This window comes from Dermochelys coriacea, chromosome 2, assembly GCF_009764565.3.
Source record: "Dermochelys coriacea isolate rDerCor1 chromosome 2, rDerCor1.pri.v4, whole genome shotgun sequence".
In the NCBI taxonomy this organism is placed as follows: Eukaryota; Metazoa; Chordata; order Testudines; family Dermochelyidae; genus Dermochelys; species Dermochelys coriacea.
In genome coordinates, this window is record NC_050069.1 from 77095864 (window position 1) to 77118143 (window position 22280).

The 22280-nt window shown below is 40.6% G+C and overlaps 1 protein-coding gene across 1 annotated transcript in view; it reads left to right on the forward strand.

Moving 5' to 3' along the window:
• The window catches only part of CCDC178 (coiled-coil domain containing 178), a 371835-nt gene that overhangs the window by 119076 nt on the left and 230479 nt on the right, over window positions 1–22280 (forward strand). The window contains exons 13-15 of the mRNA XM_043507112.1: window positions 332–394; window positions 4529–4690; window positions 17769–17882. Coding sequence (XP_043363047.1) covers window positions 332–394; window positions 4529–4690; window positions 17769–17882 — 339 coding nt within the window. The remainder of the gene's footprint in view (window positions 1–331; window positions 395–4528; window positions 4691–17768; window positions 17883–22280) is intronic.

Here is a 22280-nt window from a genome sequence, read left to right on the forward strand (position 1 = left end):
ATAGATAACATATAGGTATTGAGTATATTTAATGATTGCTATTTATAAAAGTTAATTGAACTTACACTTTAGAAAATTCTGTTGCCTTTCTTGTACTTTCTGCTTCATTCGTTTACTTCCTGTGCCTGAATTCATATCATCATAGTGCCAAAATGGTAATTTTCTTTCTCTTTATTCATTATTTATTTTATTATACAGTAGATAGGACACAGTTTGAAAGCTGTTTGTCTTTATAATAATGTCAGTATTAAATCTTCATTGCAATTGTTTAATTTGCTTTTGTTATACATTATATTGTGGTGGTTAATTTTTTAAATTTTTTTGTTTTAAGAATTTGGAAGAGAACATAAAAAAATTAATTCAAGATGAAAGAAGAACATGGCATCTGACTCAGGTAAACAAGATATTAACGTTTTTATTTCATGTATAAACTCCTTTTACATATATTTTTGTTTTAACATTGTAAATCTTTCTGTAATAACACACTTTTTTTTAACCAACCTGGATTGCAGACAAATAGTACTCTCCCTAGATGTTGACATATGCTTTTTGGAAAACTGACAGTATCTGATTATGGATAAACAGTTGGAATTAAAATAATGATATCTAATTTTGGAAACTACTGTGAATTTCTGACACTTTTTTTTTAAAAGCATGGTTATCTTTGTCATAAATCTAATAGGTATTGGTTTGCTTTGCAATAATGATTTTCTTCCTTTTTAGCTTGCTTGTCTAAACCAGAGCAGTGGCTTTCATGTTAAAAGCTCCCCATTAGTAAAGAATTGGACTCCTGACATGAATTTCCAATATTTGAATTGCCCATTCTCTAGATGCCTTCACGAAGTCTAGAAACAGCTTATATACTTTAATTTCTTCATCTCCTTTAATGTAATACTTTGTTTACAATGTGGTAGCCATGTTGGCCCTAGGATATGAAAGAGATAAGGAATGTGATGGAAGGTACAAGCTACCAAGAGCTGTTCTTGAGGTTTAGAGAAGGAAATCTGTGTGTCTGAGCTTAATAGAAATTGGGACAGCTAGTTAAGCATAAGGGATAATGCATGTTATAGGCGGCCACTTGAAAATAGAGTGGGCAATAAGGGTTCGATTGTATGCAAAAGGGGTTTGGAGTGGGCCATTAAGGGTTAACCGGCAGTGTGGTGTGTTACAAATTGTTGTAATAAGCCATGATTCCACTGTCTCTGTTGAATCCATGTTTTTTGGTGTCTAGCTGTGTTATGAATTTAAATTCCCAGGTTCACCTTTTGAAGGTGTTATGCAGGTTTCCATTGAGGCCAGGTATTGAAACATTAGATATGGAGTGATCATTTTGTGAAAACTGTTTGGCCATGGGTGATACGGTGTTTTTGTCTTTTATCATTTTTCCATGTGAATTCATTTGAGAGAGTAGCGAGTGTCCAGTATCACCCACATAGTTATTACTGGGGCATTTGATGCACTGGATGAGGTACACCACATAGTGTGATAGGCATTTGTAGGATCCATTAATCTGGAAAGGTGTGTTATGGGGGGAATTGATCACCATAGCAGTGAAGATATGTCTGCAAGTTTTGCATTTGTTGTTCTGGCAGGGTCTGATGCTACTTTGAGTTGGTGTGTTTTGGGCTCTGGGGATCTTGCCTTGATGAGCTTGGCAAGGTTGTGGGATTGTTTGAAGGCCAGAAGAGGGGGGTTGAGAAAAGTTTCTTTCAGGATGTCAAATATGTTTGATGATACCCCATATGGGTTCCAGTTTGGGGTGGTAAGTGACAACTAGAGATGTGCTGTCAGTGGGGGTTTTTTTTTCTGTGTTGAAGCAGCTTTTCTTGCAGTATTTGGGTGACCCTTTCCATGATGCAATCTAGTTCTTTGGTGGAATGTCCTCGTATAGTGACAGCTGTTTTAAGTAAGTCAGGCATAGATTCCTAGACAATCTTTTAAGTGAAAATTCTGTAATAACATATTTTTTGTGGGTCTGGGGTAGTTGCTGGATCTGTGGATGTAAGTGTGGTCATCTGAGGGTTTCTTTCATACAGTAATTTGTAGGATTCCACTGCTGAAGCTAATCATGATGTCCAGGAAGTTGATGCTGGTATGGCAGTGTTCTAGAGAGAGTTTGATGGAGGAGTGATGGTTGTTGAAGTTGTGGTGGAAATCTATGAGGGAGTTTAAGTTGTCTGTCCAGAGGATAAAAATACCCTTGATGTATCTCAGGTATAATGTTGGTCTCATGGTGCAGTTGTCCAGTAATTTTTCCTTGAGGTGGCCCATGAAGAGGTTGGCTATCCTAGTACTCATGGCTGTTACCATGCTATGGACAAAGTATTTATTGTTAAATGTGAAATCATTGTGGTTGAGGATTAAATGGATGCATTTGGCATTGTGTTTTGAGTGGAGTTCTGAGCATTTTACGTTACCTTGTAGGTATTTGAGGCAGCCAACGATGCCATCATAGTGAAGGATGTTGGTGTATAGGGAGGTGACAACCAGGATGACAAGGATGCTGTCATGGGGGAGGTTGTTAAAGTTGCAGAGTTTCTGGAAGAAGTTCGTAGTGTCTTGGAAAAAGCTGGCCCTTTGTGTGGTGAGTAGTTTGAGCATGGTTTCTGTGGGTCTTGATATTCCTTCAATAAGATTGCATCTGCCTAGGTTCCCTTGTTTGTGTGTCTTGGGAAGCATGTAGTAGGTCCCTAGGATGGGGTTTTGGGGGCGAGTTTGTAGAGGGTGGTGGTTTTTTTTAGTTGTTTTAGTAGAAGGATTTGATGGTATTTTAAAATTCCTGTGTGAATTGTGGTGTGTGGTGGTTTTTTTAGTTCTTTGTAGGTGGTGTCAGAGAGTGGTCTGTGGCTTTGTTGACATAGTCATAACAATTAAAGACTACGATAGCGACCAGATTGTCTGCTGGTTTGATCACTGTCTAGTGGTTGGATTTCAGGGTCTGTATTGCTGTCCTCTTAGTGGTAGAGATTGTGGTGGATATAATGTTCATTGAGCATTTTACAGTTGATTTTTTCCTGAAGCAGTCAATGTAATGATCCAGTGTATGGTTTCGTCCTCTGCACAATGTCCAGTCAGATAATACTTTTTTCTTATGGCTCTCCATGGAGAGGTGATAGTTGTGGGTGGTGTTTTTTTTTCTGTGAGGTGGAATTGATGGAGGAATTCTTCTAGTTCTCTACATGATCTTACATTACCAGGTTCTGTGGAGGGGCAGAATTTCAGTCCCTTGGAGAGTACAGATACTTCAGTTTTGGTTAAGAGTAGTCTTGATAGGTTGATGATTTTGGGGTATCAGGTAGTGTTCTTGTGCTGGGTCATGGTGTATTGGTTTCTCCAAGAGATGGTGTTCTGTTGGTTGTGCAGTTACTGTAATTGGTTTCACTTTTTGTTTGTGTTGGATGGTTGGCATCAGGTATTTTAGATAGTTGTTTTGGGTTTGCTGCATGATCTCCAGGTAGGCTTCCTGATATTTTTCTTCCAGTGTGTGGGAACATGTGATGATTTCTTGTTGGAGGTGGTCTCTTCTGAAGCACATACGGTGCAGGAGATGGTTCCTCAGTTTTTCTGGATTCCTTTTCCACAGCTGCTCTGCATATTTGAAGTTGTAAGTAGTGGACAGAGAGGTATAGAAGTGCCCCAATAACAACTATGTGGGTGAAACTAGACAATCACTACACTTGTCTGGTTTGAATGAACTCACACAGGGAAAAATGATGAAAGGCAAAAACACCATATCACCCATTTGCAAACACTTTTTACAAGGTGATCATTCCATATCTGATCTTTCAATACTCAACCTCAAAGGAAATCTGCACAACACTTTCAAAAAGTGAGCTTGGGAACTTAAATTCATAGTGCTGCTAGACACCAAAAATCAGCGTGTCTGAACAGAGACACTGGTTTCATGCCTCACTACAACAATTTGTAACACACACCTGCATGCTAACCCACTTCAGATCCCCTTTTCAGAATAATCTAACCTTTATTGCACCCTCCATTTCAAGTGGCTTCCTACAACAGGCATTACCACTTATGCTTAGCAATCTGTCTCAATGTGTATTTAGCTCAGACACAGATTTCTTTCTCCAGACCTGAAGAAGAGATCTTTGTAGTTCAAAAACTTGTACCTTCTACTCACAAAAGTTGGTCCAATAACAGTTATTACATTACCTGCCTTATCTGTTTAATATAATACTGACATATTGTATTTTTTTTCCTGTTCAGTCCCTTCACTGTGTTTGTCGATTCTACTGGCTACTCTGCCTTCCCTATTTCATGCGGAGACATGATGACATAATCTGGCTCAGTGGCTAACTTGCTCTCATTCTGTAGATATTCCTAATATCACTGAGCTGTACTTGTTAACTCCTGATTTTGTATATACACACATAATTAATTTGTGGTTCTGTTCATAGCATTTTGTTAAGGATATGAATGACCTTTCAAATTTGGAATTTTTAAAATTAGATTGTTCTTCTTTTGCTTCTGATTTCAATAAGCGAAAATTAGTTTTATGTCTTTTTAACAGGCCAGTATTAAAGCAATGTATTGTGAGCTAGAGCTAAAGAAAAAAGATAGCATCAAGACAAAAGAAGAAACTATGAAGAGGGTAGCAGACATTGAGGGACCAGTGGCTGAACTAGAAGCACAATTTATTGAAAATAAAAATATACATAAAGAAAATATTGAGGTAATTTTTCTTAATTTACTTTACTTTTCCAGACAATAATTTAGAATGCAGTTTAAAATACTTGTGGTTAGTTTTGGTGTGTTTACTAATAAACTTACTGGTAATATGGTACTGGAAAAAAATCAAGGAAAATCAGAGTTAAGGATAAAATTCAATTCTTATGTTTTGTAGTTATGCCTTGAGATAATATTTCATATACCTCATTCAGTGACTGTATATACTGTAACATACAACAGTTAAGAATTCTTAACTTTCAATTCACATGCCTTAATTGGTAACCCTTCTTCATCGCTCAACTTTTATGTTGTCTATTTTAGTTATTACAAAAGCAAAGAAAATATAGCACCGGCTTAGTATGTTTCCTGTATGTTTCTGCTTAGCTGTAAGTTCCAGAACTGGACAGAAGGCAACCAGCCTTTCATCTGCTTTTAGCTTGGGATTCTTTCCTCTTTTCAGCCTTATAGAAAGAGCAATTGAACAAGAAATCTCTCTCTCCAGGAGATCTACCTTGGTGTGAGGGAGAGAAAGGGGGAGATTTGTGCCAGGGGTAAACCTCTTACAGGACCTTAACTCCAGGTCTCCAACCCCACTTGTCCTGGGTTTTTTTATGTAGGTCACCCTTCTCCAGGCTCTATTTTCCTTGCCAGTTATTTGTCTTTGTCTTTTGGAAGGGTCTTTCCCATATTCCCAATCTGGTGCCCTTTATCTCACTCCCTTCTTATCATCCTTGGAGGGGAGATTGACTAGCCAACCTGCTTCCCTTTCATCAGCTGTTCAGTGGTATCTGGCTATTTTCCATATATCGGAAGGTGCAATGTCAGTGAGATGGGACATTTCTCTCTTTCTGCCCTACAGGAAAATTGTCAGAAAAGCAAACTGCTTCTGTGTCCAGAAATTCTAACAAGAAGGGTGCATTGGTCAGCACATGCTCAGTAGATTTTCCTGTGCTGCTGACTGAGGATGTAAGAGACTGTGCAAGCAGATGCCTCTCCAGTTCCTTCTTACTGCCACGTAGCCTGAGTCAGAATCCCTGTGTTCACAGATCTTTCCATTTTTTTCCCTCTTGATAGAGCCTGTTAATAGATTTGTAAATAGTTTTTATACGTTATAGCTTTTATATTAGTATATTTAGAGTTTTATAGTATAGATAGGATAATTTGTTTTTCTCCCATACAGGGGACTCCCTCCTCACTAGAGTGGCTATACTGAGTATGCTTAATCAGTGCAAACTGGAAACAATAGAGCAGACAATCTCCAAAACTTCACCAAGCAATTCTTCTTCGAGTGCTATTCTTGTGGGTGCTCCACTTCAGGTGTCGGTGCGTCCTGGTGCTGTTGATTGGAGATTTTCGGTAGCAGTGTCTGGCCGGGGTGTGGTGTGCACTAACAGTCTCGTGGCATTGCTAGTGCCTCATCTGGTAAGTGCACACTCATGCTTGCAAGGATAGATCCCTATCCAGGACTGTCCACAAGAAATGCAATCTCTCCCCGAGCCATTGAGAGCAGGTGAGCCTTCTTGTATAAAGCCTAAGGAACTGGCACTGCTGAAGACCCTAAGGCTGAAGGGTAGATTGAGCAAGAAGAAAAATCTATCAGTTCCGTCGGTGACTCTGGCTCCAAAACACAAGAACTGTCACCTGCTGGTTCCATCTACGAGTGTGGGTCTGGACTCATCACCAGTACTGGCTCACTTATCCAAGGACCGCACTACCTCCCAAAACATGCCAGAACCATTGGTATTGACAGTTGGAACCCATGGACACTGAGATTTAGAGAGACCTATACAACATTGGAGAATATCTTTCTCTTTTATCTGTAGCCTCCCATCCTCTCTGGTCTGGCCTTCCTGAGGGACGTTTCAACACCAGAGTGCATACTACTACTTCGGTGTCTCAAGAACATTCTAATCTCCATCTGTCAGGTAGGAGTGCTCCGGTACTGATGGCCCCATCATTGGAAGGGGAGCAGTTTTCAGATTTGGATGAGTCAGACTTTCCAGCTGCTTCTCTAGCTTCTCAGAGAGAATCAAGCCCTGACAGGCAGTTGAGGAGATCTGAGTGCTACCCGTCTAGATATGATTTCCCCAGGACGTCTGGGATCCGATGCCAGAAAGTCTTTCTCAAATGGCTGACCCCTCTTTTTTGCCTTATTGTGACCAAGAGGATCCTTATGCCAGACAACTGGAACCCGCTCAGGAATCTTACCACATTTCTCCTTCCTGTCTCCCACTGGATCCGTTGGAGTATGAGGAAGAGGACATTGATCTGGACCAGCAGATCAGGAATCTCATCCTTATTTCCAGATAAAGCAGTCACTCCTTCCTCTCCACCAGATGATCATAGGCAGTGCTAGGAACTGCTGTAGGGGCTTGCCAATGATTTCCAGATACTGCTGGAGGAGGTCCAGGACCAAAAAAACCACTGTCTCCTGGATGTTTTGCAACCTGCAGGCCCAAGTAGGGTGGTGGTGTTTCCAGTTACTGAGGCCATCATAGAGCCATCTACACTGGTCAGGCAGTGGTGCTATAAGGAGGGCTTTTGGGACCACTGGGAGGCATTCATGGACAGAGGATTGTTCTCGTGGAATGGACTCACCTGAGTAGGGAGGGCAGTAGACTTTTAATAAGTTGTCCCAACCTCCATCCCAAAACAACTTTAAACTAGGAACTTGGGGGAGATGGTTGGGAGATGCTCATCTCCATGCATGACTCTAGCATTGACTGGGAGGAAAATCAAGTAAGAAAGGATACAGCAATGGAAAAGGGAACAGCAGTGTATAGGAAAATGGACATTAAGAGGGAAGATAGTGCCTATATCAATTTAAGCAAATAATCAGGTAGGTGATACTGGCAGGAGAATGACTGTACTCAAGTGGGTGAGGAATCTGGGCAAGACTAAGCAGAAACTACTAAGATGTCTGTACATCGATGCAAGAAGCCTGGGTAACAAAATGGAGGATCTGGAACTACTGGTGCAGGAAGTGAAATCAGATATTACAGTGATAACAGAAACGTGGTGGAACTGTAGTCATGACTGGAATACATGCATTGAAGGGAATGTGCTGTTCTGGAAAGACAGAAATAAAGGTAAAAATGGTGGAGTAGCATTGTATATTAATGATAATCATAGAATATCAGGGTTGGAAGGGACTTCAGGAGGTCATCTAGTCCAACCCCCTGCGCAAAGCAGGACCTAATCCCCAACTAAATCATCCCAGCCAGGGCTTTGTCAAGCCTGACCTTAAAAACCTCTAAGGAAGGAGATTCCACCACCTCACTAGGTAATCGATTCCAGTTTTTCACCACCCTCCTAGTCAAAAAGTTTTTCCTAATATCCAACCCAAACCTCCCACACTGCAACTTGAGATCATTACTCCTTGTTCGGTGATCTGGTACCATTGAGAAAAGTTTAGATCCATCCTCTTTGGAATCCCCTTTCAGGTAGTTGAAAGCAGCTATCAAATCCCCTCTCATTCTTCTCTTCTGCAGACTAAATAATCCCAGTTCCCTTAGCCTCTCCTCATAAATCATGTGCTTCAGCCCACTAACCATTTTTGTTGCCCTCCGCTGGACTCTTTCCAATTTTTCCACATTCTTCTTGTAGTGTGGGGCCCAAAACTGGACACAGTACTCCAGATGAGGCCTCACCAATGCCGAATAGAGGGGAACAATCATGTCCCTCGATCTGCTGGCAATGCTCCTGCTTATACAGCCCAAAATGCCGTTAGCCTTCTTGGAAACAAGGGGCAACAAGGATATGTTGACTCATATCCAGCTTCTCATCCACTGTAATGCCTACGTCCTTTTCTGCAGAATTGCTGCCTAGCCGCTCAGTCCCTAGTTTGTAGCAGTGCATGGGATTCTTCTGTCCTAAGTGCAGGACTCTGCACTTGTCCTTGTTGGTCATCATCAGATTTCTTTTGTACCAATCCTCTAATTTGTCTAGGTCCCTCTGTATACTATCCCTACCCTCCAGTATATGTACCACTCCTCCTAGTTTAGTGTCATCTGAAAACTTGCTGAGGGTGCAGTCCACGCCATCCTCTAGATCATTAATGAAGATATTGAACAAAACTGGCCCCAGGACTGACCCTTGGGGCACTCCACTTCATACCAGCTGCCAACTAGACATGGAGCCATTGATCACTACCCATTGAGCCTGATGATCTAGCTAGCTTTCTATCCACCTTATAGTCCATTCATCCAGCCCATACTTCTTTAACTTGCTGGCAAGAATACTGTGGGAGACCATATCAAAAGCTTTGTTAAAGTCAAGGAATAAGATTGTAAAGAAATGAGAAGTGATGGAATGGATAAGACAGTATCTGTTTGGGCCAAAATAACTTTGGGGAATAAAGCTACTAGAGGTTCCCCTGGAAAACTGCTTGTGGTATGCTACAGACCCGCAGGCTCCATGATGGAGACCTCTTTAATGTTTTTAATTAAATAAATATTACTTAGAATTGTTGTGATTATGGGAGACTTTAACTTCACAGATGTAGATTGGAGTACAAGTGCTACTAATAATAGTAGAGCCCAGATTTTCCTGGATGTGATAGCTGACAGATTTATTCACCAAATAGTTGCTGAATCAACAAGAGGTGACTCCATTTTAGATTTGGTATTGGTGAGTATTGAGGACCTCATAGAAGAACTGGTTGTTGGGGACAATATTGAATTGAGTGATCATGAAGTAATTCAGTAATTTAAATTAAATGGAAGGATAAACAAAAATAGATCTGCAATTAGGGACTTTAATTTCAAAAGGGCAAAATTAAAAAAAATAAGGAAAGTGGACTGGACTGAAGAACTCAAGGATTTGAATATGGAGGAGTCTTAGTTTCTGCAACTTTTTGATTTAAATTAATTCTATCTGAAGCTTGCATCCCAAGCAAGAAAATAAAAATTTGTAGGGAACGGTTGCAGACCAAGCTGGATGAGCAGGCTTTTCAAACAGGTGATTAAGAGAAAGCAGAAAGTCTACAAGGAATGGAAGATGGGATAGATCAGCAAGGAAAGCTACTTCTTGGAGGTTGGAAAATGTAGGGGTAAAGTGAGAATTGCTAAAAGCCAAGCAGAATTGGACCTTGCAAAAGAGATTAAAACCAATACTAAAAAGTTCCTATAGCCATATAAGTAAAAAGAAAACAAGAAAAGAAGTGGGACCACTAAGGATGGGGTGGAGATTAAAGATAATCTAGGCATGGCCTAACACCTAAACATATACTTTGCCTCAGTTTTTAATAAGGCTAATGAAAATTGTAGGGGTAGTGGCAGGACTGCTAATGGGAACAAGGATATGGGAATGAAAATTACCACATCTGAGGTGGAAGTCAAACTCTAATAGCTTAATGGGACCAAACTGGGGGGGTGCGGATAGGCTATCTCCAAGAATATTCAAAGAAGTGACACATGAAATTGCAAGCTCAAATACAAAGATTTTTAATGAATCTGTAAACTGTAAATCTGTATCCTATGCCTGGAGAATTGCTAGTATAGTTCCCATTTTCAAGAAAGGGGAAAAAAGTGATCCTGGAGACTACAGGCCTGTTAGTTTTACCTCAGTTGTGTGCAAGATCTTAGAACAAGTTTTGAAAGATAAAGTAGTTAAGGAAATACAAGTAAATGGTACTTGGGATAACATATAACATGGTTTTACAAAAGGTAAATTGTGCCAGACACAGCCTGATCATCAACTTTGAGAAGATAACTGACTTTTGTAGACAAAGGAAATGCAGATTTCAGTAAGACATTTGTTACAGTTTCACATGGGAAATTATTAGTTAAATTGAAGAAGATGGGGCTGAATATGAGAATTGAAAGGTGGACAAAAAACTGTTTAAAGGAGAGACTACAACAGGTCATACTGGAAAGTGAACTTTGAGGCTGGAGGGAGGTTACTAGTGGAGATCCTCAGGAATCGGTCTTGGGACCAATCATATTTAACATTTTTATTAATGATCTTGGCAAAAAAAGTGGGAGTGTGCTAATAAAATTTGCAGATGACACACAGTTGGGGGGTGCTGCCAGTGCAGAGGAGGACCGGAATATCATACAAGAAGATCTGGACGACCTTGAAAACTGGAGTAATAGAAATGGGATGAAATTTAATAATACAAAGTGCAAGGTCATGCCCTTGGGACTAGCAAGAATTTTTGCAATAAGCTGTGGACATATCAGTTGGAAGTGACAGTGGAAGAGAAAGACCTGAGTGTATTGGTTGATTACAGGGTGACTATGAGCCTCCAATGTGATATGGCCGTGAAAAAGGCTAATGCAGTCCTAGGTATTTCCAGTGGAGGCAGGAAAGTGTTAATGCCATTATACAATGCATTGATGAAACCTCATCTGGAATACTGTGTGCAGTTCTGATCTCCTATGTTTAAGAAAGATTAATTCAAACTGTAACAGGTGCAGAGAAGGACTACTAGGATGATCTGAGGAATTGGAAAACCTGCCTTATGAAAGGAGATTGAAAGAGCTAGGCTTGTTTAGCTAACCAAATGAAGGCTGAGGAGATATATGATTGCTCTCTATAAATACATCAGAAGGATAAATACCAGAGAGGGAGAGGAGTTATTTAAGTTAAGTGCCAATGTGGACAGAAGAATAAATGGATATAAACAGGCTATCAACAAGTTCAAGCTTGAAATTAGATGAAGGTTTCTAACCATCGGAGGAGTGAAGTTCTGGAACAGCCTTCAAAGGGAAGTAGTGGGGGCAAAAGACCTAACTGGCTTCAAGACTGATCTTGATAAGTTTATGTAGGGGATTGTATGATGAGACTACCTACAATAGCGTGTAGTTGATCTGCAACTGCTAGCAGCAGTTACCTCCAATGGCCAGTGATGAGGTAATAGATGGAGAGAACTCTGAGTTACTACAGAGAATTCTTTCCAGGTGTCTGTCTGGTGGGTCTTGCCCACATAGTCAGATCTAACTGATGCCTATATTTGGGGTTGGGAAGGAATTTCCCCCCGCATCAGATTGGCAGAGACCTTGGGAGGGATTTGCCTTCCTCTGCCTCATGGTGGATTCTCTGTAACTTGAAGTCTTTAAATCATGATTTGAGGATTTCAGTAACTCAGCCACAGACAGTCGGTCTATTACAGGAGGGGGTGGGTGAGGTTCTGTGGCCTGAATGTGCAGGAAGTCAGACTAGATGTTCATAAAGGTCCGTCTGGCCTTAAAGTCTATGAGTCTATGAGAGGCGCTATTTTGTCCCCCCAAGGGAGCTGAATTTCTTTTCTCCCATCCCGTCCCCAACTCTCTGTTGGTACAGGCAGCTATGGAGAGGGCTAGGTCACAACATTAGAAGACCACCCTGACTGACAAGGACTCAAAGATGTTGTATCTCCTTGGGAGAAAGGTCTTGTCCTCTACAGTCCATATTGCTAGCTCTCAGGCCTTGTTAGCAAATACGATCTTAACTACTGGCTTGTGGACTTTACGGACAAACTTCCTCCTGAGGACAGAGCCCAATTTCAGTCCTTCATAAAGGAGGGCAAGTTAGTGACAAGAATATTCCTTCAGGCTGCAGTGGATGCAGCAGATACAGTACACAAAAGCCTGGCCACTTGTATCGCCATGAGGGAAGGATTCTTGGCTACAGAGAATTCTTGCTGCAGGCAGTGGCCCAGTAATAGTATTGCCTTTTGAACAACTTTCAAATAAGGGGGATTCTCTTCCTATGTCATTCCCTTTTTACTTTTCCCTTATCCCTCCCTACTTCTGTTCAGTGCTCACTGCTTCCCAACTGTAACAGAACTGGGAAAGGCGTTGGGCTGTACAATGGAAAATTTCGTATCTAATCACTTCCTTTCTGCTAGCAGTGTCTCCCACAGTTCTGCCCACGCTGGATGGTTTCACTGCCAAGGGGCAATTTTTTAATTCAGATTGTCATCATGTAGGTGGTTTGTCTTTTATACATAGTGATTGAGTGGGCGTTGAGGTTATTGCAGTTATTATCTTTCTATGAGTTTTACACTGCTTTGGAATGACTCCTCTGGTGGCAAGTCAAAGAAAGAGGCGTGGCTACACTGGTGGTGCTGCAACTTCAAACTGCTTCTTGAAACCGCAGAATGGATAGGAACAGCCCAGATGTAATAGAATTGTGGAAGATGCTGCTAGCAGAAAGGAAATTATCATGTAACAATTTCTCCATTTTGAAATTCAGTGTGTACTGTCATTAAATAATTATTGTCTGACCCCTTATAATTTTAATTTGAAATTTTAAATAGATAAAATTTGAAAAAATGCTTAAACTCCATAATTTCGTGCCACTGTGAAAAATATAAGTAGGTAAATATTTTTAAAATGCTTTAAAATAAACATTGATATTATCCATTGAAATAAAAAAAAATAAAAATTGACTCCTGCCAAGCCTATAGTATACCTGGGCAGCTGCCAAAGCAAACTGAATTCTACGTGCCCATGACTGCAGTAGCAGTACAGGTCAACAAGGCAGGGAAGGCACAGGCACACACAAACATCACTAAGCACAAGGAAACTGGTGGCATACCACATTGTGAGTGTCATTTAAAAATCAGGAAGACGTTGTAGTATTTCAGATTCAAGCAGCCAACACCAAACCAACTGAAAACTTGGTCCATAGCATTGTTCTGAACTGAGATAGAAACACACAATCCCAAGCATCCCCATTTAGTGGCTGATAAGCTTGTCATAATGCAGTAAAAGAAACAGCTTATTTTCTTTGAACCTAGTACATCACTCTCTATGTTCAGGACGGATAAATATTCCAATTTATTGTCCCTCAGTGTGAATAGTGATGATATTGACATGTCATATGGCACTGGTTCTCCCTCCCCTTTGTCCTTTTCTTTCTGTGACACTAACAGCATTCCAGTGCAAGAAGGCAAGGGGTTTATTGATATCTGGTAGTAAGTTTCAGCTGGCCTGACCATTTCAGTGTATCCCAACTCACTAATGTCATAACCTTGAAGGTATCATGTAAGATATTAATAGAAAGCTAATAACATACTAATCATTAATATTATTTGTGATGTATGGACTGAGGACAAATTCAAAATTACAAACATATTGGAAATTATGTTATCAAGGTGTGTCTGCCAGGACAGTCTAAAGTTACTCCACCCCAGACAAAGGAATGTGGTTCTGCCACCTTGAAGGTATTTGCAAGGTACATTGAGACAACGGGAATGCAATGTACATAGAAGGTAAACAGGGGGAGGAGATATTCACTCAGTATCTCAGCAGGGTGAAGAGATTCCAGGAAACAGATCAATTTGCATTTTAGTAAACACCAGTGCGGGAAGAAACTTTTTTCACCACCAGACTCCATGTCACTTTCCTCACAGCTTGAAGGTACTTTACTTTGAGGGGTAATCTTCAAAATAATCCATTTCCAGGTGCACGGGCTATAGAAGGGAGGTGCAAAGAACCCTGAGTTATCTTTCACCTAAGAACCGAGCACTTCGGACTTTGTGGGAGGATGACCAGGGTGATCAGTCATTTTGCTGAAAGATAGGTGGGTAAGGAAACTACCTTGAACAAAAGCTATAGTTTGTCTTGTTAAGGGTAACCTTTAGAAAGTGTTTTTCACTTTTATTTGTGTGCAACCATTTCTTACTCTATTCTTTATACCTGTATGTACTGAAACTGGAGGGGGACTGATGCAGGGTATAAGAGATATATGTGACAGATATGTCTTGAATCATTAATAACTGATGATTTTGTCTGGCCATCAAAAATTAGAAGAGCTATTCACCTTTGTTTATCCCAAAATAAGATTCATTTATGAAGACAATAAGAAAATGGTTCATGTAATGTGATACACTTTGTCTAACGGCCCATAGATCAGCCAAGGTAAGCTATACCAAGTTCATCAGCAAGCCTTTGAGCATCTTTACACTCACCTGACACCTTAATCATTAGTATACTCAACTGCAACCTTATTTTTCTTGCCACAGGGGTAAACAGAGGATACAATGAACATCTTCCATGTGCAATTCCATTCTCTGTAGTTCTAAATCTTCTAAGAAACAAATTTGATAAGATGGTCAAGAACCCCCAATGAGTCATTCCTCAAAGTCTCTCTTTTCCTGTTTTTTTTCAGACTGATTCTCTCCTGCCCCCCCCCCTCACCCCAGGCAACATAAAACAGGATTTCTTCAGAAAAATCAGTGTCAAATATAGTTTAAAAAAAGAGATTCCAGTTCATGCCCATTCCCAGTCCCCTTTTTTGTGTATCACTTTCTTGAGAAGAGAGAAAGATTGGAAGATTCAGGAAGAGGTTTCTGCAGGGTTTGTTGATAGCCTATGTATTATCCTCAGCAGAATAATTTAGGGCTTGTCTACATTTGAAATGCTACAGCGGCACTTTAATGTAGACATTACCTGTGTTAACGGGAGGGGTTTTCCCATCCCTGTAGTTAATCTACCTCCCTGAGAGGTGGTAACTAGGTATGAAAACTTCCATGACTTCTTCCAGCTCACATGAATCTTCTTTTGCAGAATCAGTTAAGCTAGTGAAGACTTCCATCTCTTTTGGAAGAATTTTCCAAAGCAATCTCATTTACAGTTTACTCTGAGTTCAGTTTTCTTACTATTGAGTCAGACTTGTCAGTCTAGACCCTTCTCTTTCTCTGCCTTCAGTTCCTACAGGGACTCAATTTTTCCTTTCTTTCTCTTCTCTGTGTAGCTCCTGTGAAATACTACTTACAATATTTAAACTATCCAATCTCTCAGATGTAGAATATTTTTTAAAGTATGTTAAAATAATTGAGATAGTTTGTGTGATGCAGGTATAATAAGTCATAACTGCTACATAAAACTACAAAAAGATATTTCTAATAGCTAATAGTATTTTCAAAACAACATGTTAATGGCAGTGACTAATGTTGTTAGCCCTTCCCTAAGTAAAATTTAGTAGAAACAATGTGACAAAGATCACATCATTAGTCTTCTGGAAGCCTCAAGGGGTGTGGTATGAGTTATATATCCTTGTCTTTAGCTATATATTTGTTTCAGTCTTAAAAGCTTGGAAACGATGTTTGCACAAGCAGGTTTGTACCTGAAGAATAATCAAAAAATGTTGATAATTTCATGGAAGAACTTAAACTCTTTGATTTAAAAATTGAAAGTATTGCAAGTGAATCAGAATGTGCATGCTATATTTCAGAGTAGCAGCCGTGTTAGTCTGTATTCGCAAAAAGAAAAGGAATACTTGTGGCACCTTAGAGACTAACAAATTTATTTGAGCATAAGCTTTCGTGAGCTACAGATCACTTCATCTGATGCATCTGATGAAGTGAGCTGTAGCTCATGAAAGCTTATGCTCAAATAAATTTTAGTCTCTAAGGTGCCACAAGTACTCCTTTTCTTCATGCTATATTTAATGCTGTTACATATGATACATAATTTCATAATTTATCAAAGAAAACACTTTGAATAACTTTATCATTGTATATTTTTTGTATACGTACAGAGTAATTTACAAATTTTACTAGTCATTATATATGTTAATAACTACTTCTATCATTTAATAGTTTGCACTTATACCGATGATGTGAATATGTTTAGTACAGCAGATATGAAAAAAAAACTAATTTTCTGGATATTTTAATTAATAATACACTGGATTAGTGAATGATGTAAAAATGAGAAATCCCAATATGCTATTCTTTCACTTAGTTTCTTAGTAGCTCTCCTAAGTACTATTTCCCTTGTTAGTTCACAGTCACTAAACCATAAGTATTTCTTGCCTCCCTTATGCTATTTTCATGTAGGCCATTCAGAACACGTATTTTGAAAACAGTGTTGTAGCTGTGTTGGGCCCAGGATATTAGAATGTAGCAAAGCAAAAATTCACTGGCGCGGCGCCTTCTGCTGGTCATCCTGGGAATTAGATCTTGTCCAGCTCAGAGCGCCCTCTGCAGGCCAGTGTCTTGCCAGCTGCTGGTCCTGTGTCCCTCCTGGACCCCAGTGCCTTTATCTTGGAGTTCTGCCCAGCAGCACCCCCTTATTCTGGGTCTCCCCTTCCAGGGGAACGCCCAAGCCTCTAAACCCACCTTGCCTCAGTGGCTATTGCCAGTCATCATCTAGCCCCCACTCACTGGGGCAGACTGCAGTGTAATAGCATTGGCAAGGGGTTAGGACCTGTTGCCTCTGCCTAAACCCGGGCTGCACCTTTGCAACCCCAGACCTGCTTTGGCCTTTCTCAAGGCTGCAGCCTTGGGGTTTACCGTGATGGTGCTCCCCAGCTCCTTTTGCCTTTCCCCAGCCCTGCTCTGTTCCCTGTACTCTGTTCCCTGAGCTCCCAGGCAGCCAGGTCCTTCCCTCTCCACCGCTAGAGAGAAACTGTGACCCAGCTCCTCCCTGAGCCCTTATATAGGGCCAGTTGTGGCCTGACTGGGGTGTGGCCCCAGCTGTGGCTGCTTCCCCAATCAGCCTACCCTATTGGTTCCCTGGGGCAGCCCTTTCCCAGGGCCGTTTTAACCCCTTCAGGGCCGGAGTGGGGTGACCGCCCCACTACACCGAGAGACAATGTGAGTGAGGTAATACCTTTTATTGGACCAACTTCTGTTGGTGAGAGAGAGCTTTTCAGCTTATCCAGAGCTCTTCTTCAGCTCTGGGTAAGCTCAAAAGCTTGTCTCTCACCAACAGATGTTGGTCCAATAAAAGATGTTTATCTCACCCACCTCGTTTCTCTATTTTGAACATAGAAAGTCTATGTGTTAGCTGGTAAAATAAACTCATAGAACCATTGGGAGGAAAGGGGTTTGCTTATAATCAGTGGTGAAACAGTGATATTTTTCTATATGACAGAATATAATGTATGAATCAACATAGCTGTGTGTGTGTTTAAAATGCTATTTATATAGTTTGAAGTGGTTCTGAATGTATACACACGAATATATAATGTAGCTACTAAGTGAACTAGATAAAAAAATGTTGTTTAAGTGAAACTAAAGATGAACTTATAAATTGAAACTTTTAAAAAAGAGTATATAATGGCTAATGTGTTTTATAATTTCCCAAAGAAGAAAAGGACAATTACTTTTGAATACTAACGTATCTGTCTATGCATATATTTTCCAGAAACTTTATAATCTGAATCAGAAGATGCAAAAACTAGATGAACAGAAGAAACAAGCAGAACAACAACTGGAGCACAAAAAGAGTACCATGATGAATCAATTAACTGATATACAGGTGAATAGTGTAGTATCTGCCAGTTGTTTTAAAACTGCGAATTTATTAGGCTTAATTCCAAAGGTTAACCTGTAATTTCTACTTTGTTGCTTCTGAATGTGTGTGTGTGTGTGTGTGTGTACACATACTATATATACTATTTTCTGTCTCTTGCTTGAACTAACCTATCAGGTCCATAGCCTTGAGACAGGGTAAAGTACAAAGCAGAATTGATATTGGGGTCATTGAAAAGTCCAATGCTTTCTTCATTTGCTACACTGGCTCAGATTGCTTGGGGGGCTTTAGGAAAGCAATGGAGAAAATCAATAAAGGAAGAAAAAGATTTTGGCTGTAATAGAAATTGCCTGCTGATTACACTTTTGCTCAGCAGATGGCATCTTCTTGTAAATGATGGCTTATATCTTCTATATTAGTTACTAAACTGTATAATCCACAAAGAGAATTATTTAGCATTTTATTACTGAATACCACATTTTATATAAATATGATTATAAGCAAGTATAAGAAATAAGGATTTTCTTTTCAGGATTCTTTTTATTATTGTTATCCTTTCATTTGTGTAGCATATAAAACTAAGATATCATAGTATTGAGGATGAGTCATATAGTTTATAGGTAAACAAAGAGAAAAAGCTTTTGGTTTAACCATAGTAGCCTTTTTATTTCGTATATATTGTAGTTTTGGTAGGGAAAAATTCATCCCCTGTACAGGAAAAAATTACATTAGGGACCAGGAAACTCAATGCTAATTCTTTCAGATTGCTCCCTTTGGAGTGGGAAGACAGAGTCTATATCTACACTACTAAGGTAAGTCGACCTACACTACACAACTCCAGCTATGTTATTCACATACCTTAGGTTGAGTTACCGCAGGGTCTACGCCGCGGGGGGTCGATGGGAGAAAATCTCCTATCGACTTACCTTACTCTTCTCGTGAGGGGTAGAGTATAGGGGTCAACTGGAACGCGATCTGCAGTCGATTTGGTGGGTTTTTACTAGACCTGCTACTTCGACCGCCAGTGGATCTATCTCAGAGTGTCGATCCCGACTGTAGTGTACACCTGCCCTAAGTTTTTTGTCTCCATCCTCTTAACAAATGTGCAGAGGTTGAGATCTACCAAAGCAGCAAAGACACTGATACAGAGGTCAAGTGACTGCACTGTTCTTCAGGGCACTCCCTACCTATGCTAACGCTTCCTTTGCTGATATGTGTCCAACTATCTGCTGTCCCTTAACCCACCACTCAGGTCATGTTTCAGTTGGAGGGGTATGCCACAGAATGTAAAGTGGAATGGGGCAGCACATTATGTTCTGTGAGGACACCTCCAGATATTTGAGTCAGTAACAGCAATTCTATGTGTAAAAATATTACAAATTTAGTCTGATATGGTATCTTATAGCTCTGGAGGGCTAGCAACACGAGTTTTAGACTGCTGTAAAGGGGATTCTTCTTTGAGTAGTGTCCCTATGGATGCTCCACTTCAGGTGTGCATGTGCCTCCATGCACCTTTGATCAGAGATTTTCAGTAACAGTGTCTGTTCGGCCTTCACATGTGCTCTGCACATCTTCATGCCAAGAATATATGGGACTGTGTGAGCCATCCACCCTCAGTTCCTTCTCAACAACTCTTGGCCTGAGATGGAGCATCCAGAATGCCCTCTTTACTCAGGCTGTTCTTGGTATAGTATAATTAGTTAGTTAGTTTGTTGGCATTGTTGTTCTCCTTTTATTAGCTTTTTTCCTGATTGAGGGGTGGTTTAGACTTGTTTTCTGTGGTATGGGAGGATCCCCAGACTCTAAGCAGTGTCTTTCCTGCCAGGCAGCTATCCTGGTCAATGACAAACTTTCTTGGTGCCTCTACAGTTTGGGGGACACCCATATCCCAAGTAAGTGTAAGACTTGCTCCTTCTTCAAAACCAGATCTCAAAAAAAAAAAAAATCAGAGAGAGCAAATTCAAATTATTGGTGATTGAGCAAGCACTAAGACTGCTGAGCTCTGAGAACCGCCTTGCACCCTGGCCTCTAAGAACACGTAGTACCCCATCAACTTCAGGATACTTGTCACTAAGAGCCTGAAGGGATACTATTGCTGCTACCCCACACACCTCTGGGTTTTGGTCATTGAAATTCTCAGGGAAGCCAGCATCTGCCTCAATATCAACAGTACAGGGAGCTTCATATTCTAAGTCTCTGGGTATTGATAAGAAAAGTAGGAGTCCTAGATCTCCTTCTAAGATGTCTCAGTCGCTGTCTGAGAAAAATGTTCTGGAGACTTCAGGTCCCAAAGGGAGTTTTGTTGAGGCTTCCTGTGTCTCCGGTACTCTGAGGATATCTAAAGTGTCATCTAAGAGTCCTACTACTACCAAAGAGGATATGGTACTGAAGACGACTTCGTCTTTGGGTAGTCATATCCATACCAGTAGAAGTTCTGTGCAGAACTGTATCACATCACACATTTTTGTATCCTCAGTAGCTATGCCATTATCCTATAGCTCTGCATTGGTAGTGCTGAAGTTTGACCCTGGTTATTCTGATACCAAACACTCAGGGTCCGTAGCGCACACACAAACTCAAGACAGATATAAAACATGGTACTGAAAACGGGATCCTGTGGAGGCCATCTAACTCCTGCCTATGTACCATTGGTGCTGCAGGAGTTTAGTATTCAAAGGACCTTCTTGTGTTGAATGAGCCAGAGTCCCTATTACTGGCACTGTACATCTGTTTGCACCGAGATCCTCCAGGTTATCAACTCCATATTTTTCACTGGGATCTCCTTCCATACCGACTTTGACCATCCAGCGTGAACAAGTATCACCTTCCCTTGAGTATGTTGACAGTGACTCTTCTGAGATATTTTGCTACAGGGTTCTCTCGCTTATTCTGTGAGAGAACATTCTCCTGTCCATTCTGAGAGGACAAATGACTTTGACCCTTGTCTAGCTGGTATGATCAACAGAAGATGCTTCATCCCATACCCTGTGGGCCCCACAATGTTCATAAGAGCCATGATACACACTCAAGGAATATAGGCAGAACCATTTTCCACTGTCTTCACTCCGACCAGTAGAGGAGATCTTTGAGGAGCAAGAGGTATGGGCTGACAAGGAGGCAACACCTCACACAAATATTTCATCATCATAGCCAGATGAGGCTGTAATGCCTCCAGCACCTTCCATGGCAGATGACTTTGGACAGTTCCAGGAGCTGAAGAAACTCATTGCTTATGCTTCATATCCCTTTATAAGAGCCCAGGATTCCTATCATTAACTCCTGGACATTTCCATTCGTGTTGCCCTCCCGGTTTTTTGTTAGAGCCTGCTAAGATCATCTGTAAATATGCTGACAAAAAATGATTCTGTTCCAGCCAAGGACTCAGAGTTTTTATTTTAACATGCAACACCAAATTCCCTTGTTGTGGACAGTTAATGAGTGCAGTAGACAACACAATGCTAAGTCTACCCCTTACAACAAAGACCAGAAGCGACTCGACATCTTCGGTCATAAGAGTTACTCCTCTGCAACATTGCAATTCAGAATAGCTAACCAACAAGCATTCATGTGAAAGTATGACTTTCTGAATTATAATAAGTTTAATACCTTTATTGAGCATTTGCCAGAGGAGCACCACAAGCAATTTAAAGCCATCATAAATGAAGGGCAACTCTTAGTGGAAACATCATTCTTGGCCTCCTTAGATTCAGGTGATACTGCAGCACAGTCAGTCCATTTCCATTGTGGTTGTGATGCAACAAGCTTCATGGCTTCAGTTGTGCAGCTTCCATAAGAGGTGCAGAATACTGTTGAGGACTTCCTTTTTGATGGTCTCAAATTGTTTGCTGAGTCTACCAATGACGTTCTTCATGCTTTAAAAGATTTGAGGGCCACATATAGATCCCTTGGGATTTATATATCTGCAAATGAAAGAAAATTCAGCGGGTCTCAGACAACTCAGAAATTTTGCCCAGTTTCTTTCTCTAGTTTCCATAGACCTTCTGAACCACCTGCCAAGAGTCCTAGGTTCTCTAAAAAGAAGCTATAAACTGCAACAGCTACCTCATCCCAGCCCTCTGTTTTGTCCAAGTGCCAGTTTTGATGTCTTGGTCAAGAGTCCAGGTCATCCATTCCACAAGAATCTACAGCTGTGCTATCCTATCCTCCTCCCCACCTTTGGATAACACCTCTCCCCTTTTCAACCTGCATTGGAGAGAATAACATCTGACAAATGAGTTTTTGGAAGTTGTAATATCAATTATTCAGACTATTTCATTTCCATCCCTCCATCCCAGCCCCGTTCCCCATCCCTTTTCAGGGACCCATCTCACAATCAGTAGGTGAGACAGGAAGTCACTTCCCTTCTATGCTTAGGAGCTATAGAACAAAGTCCTGTCCAGTCCA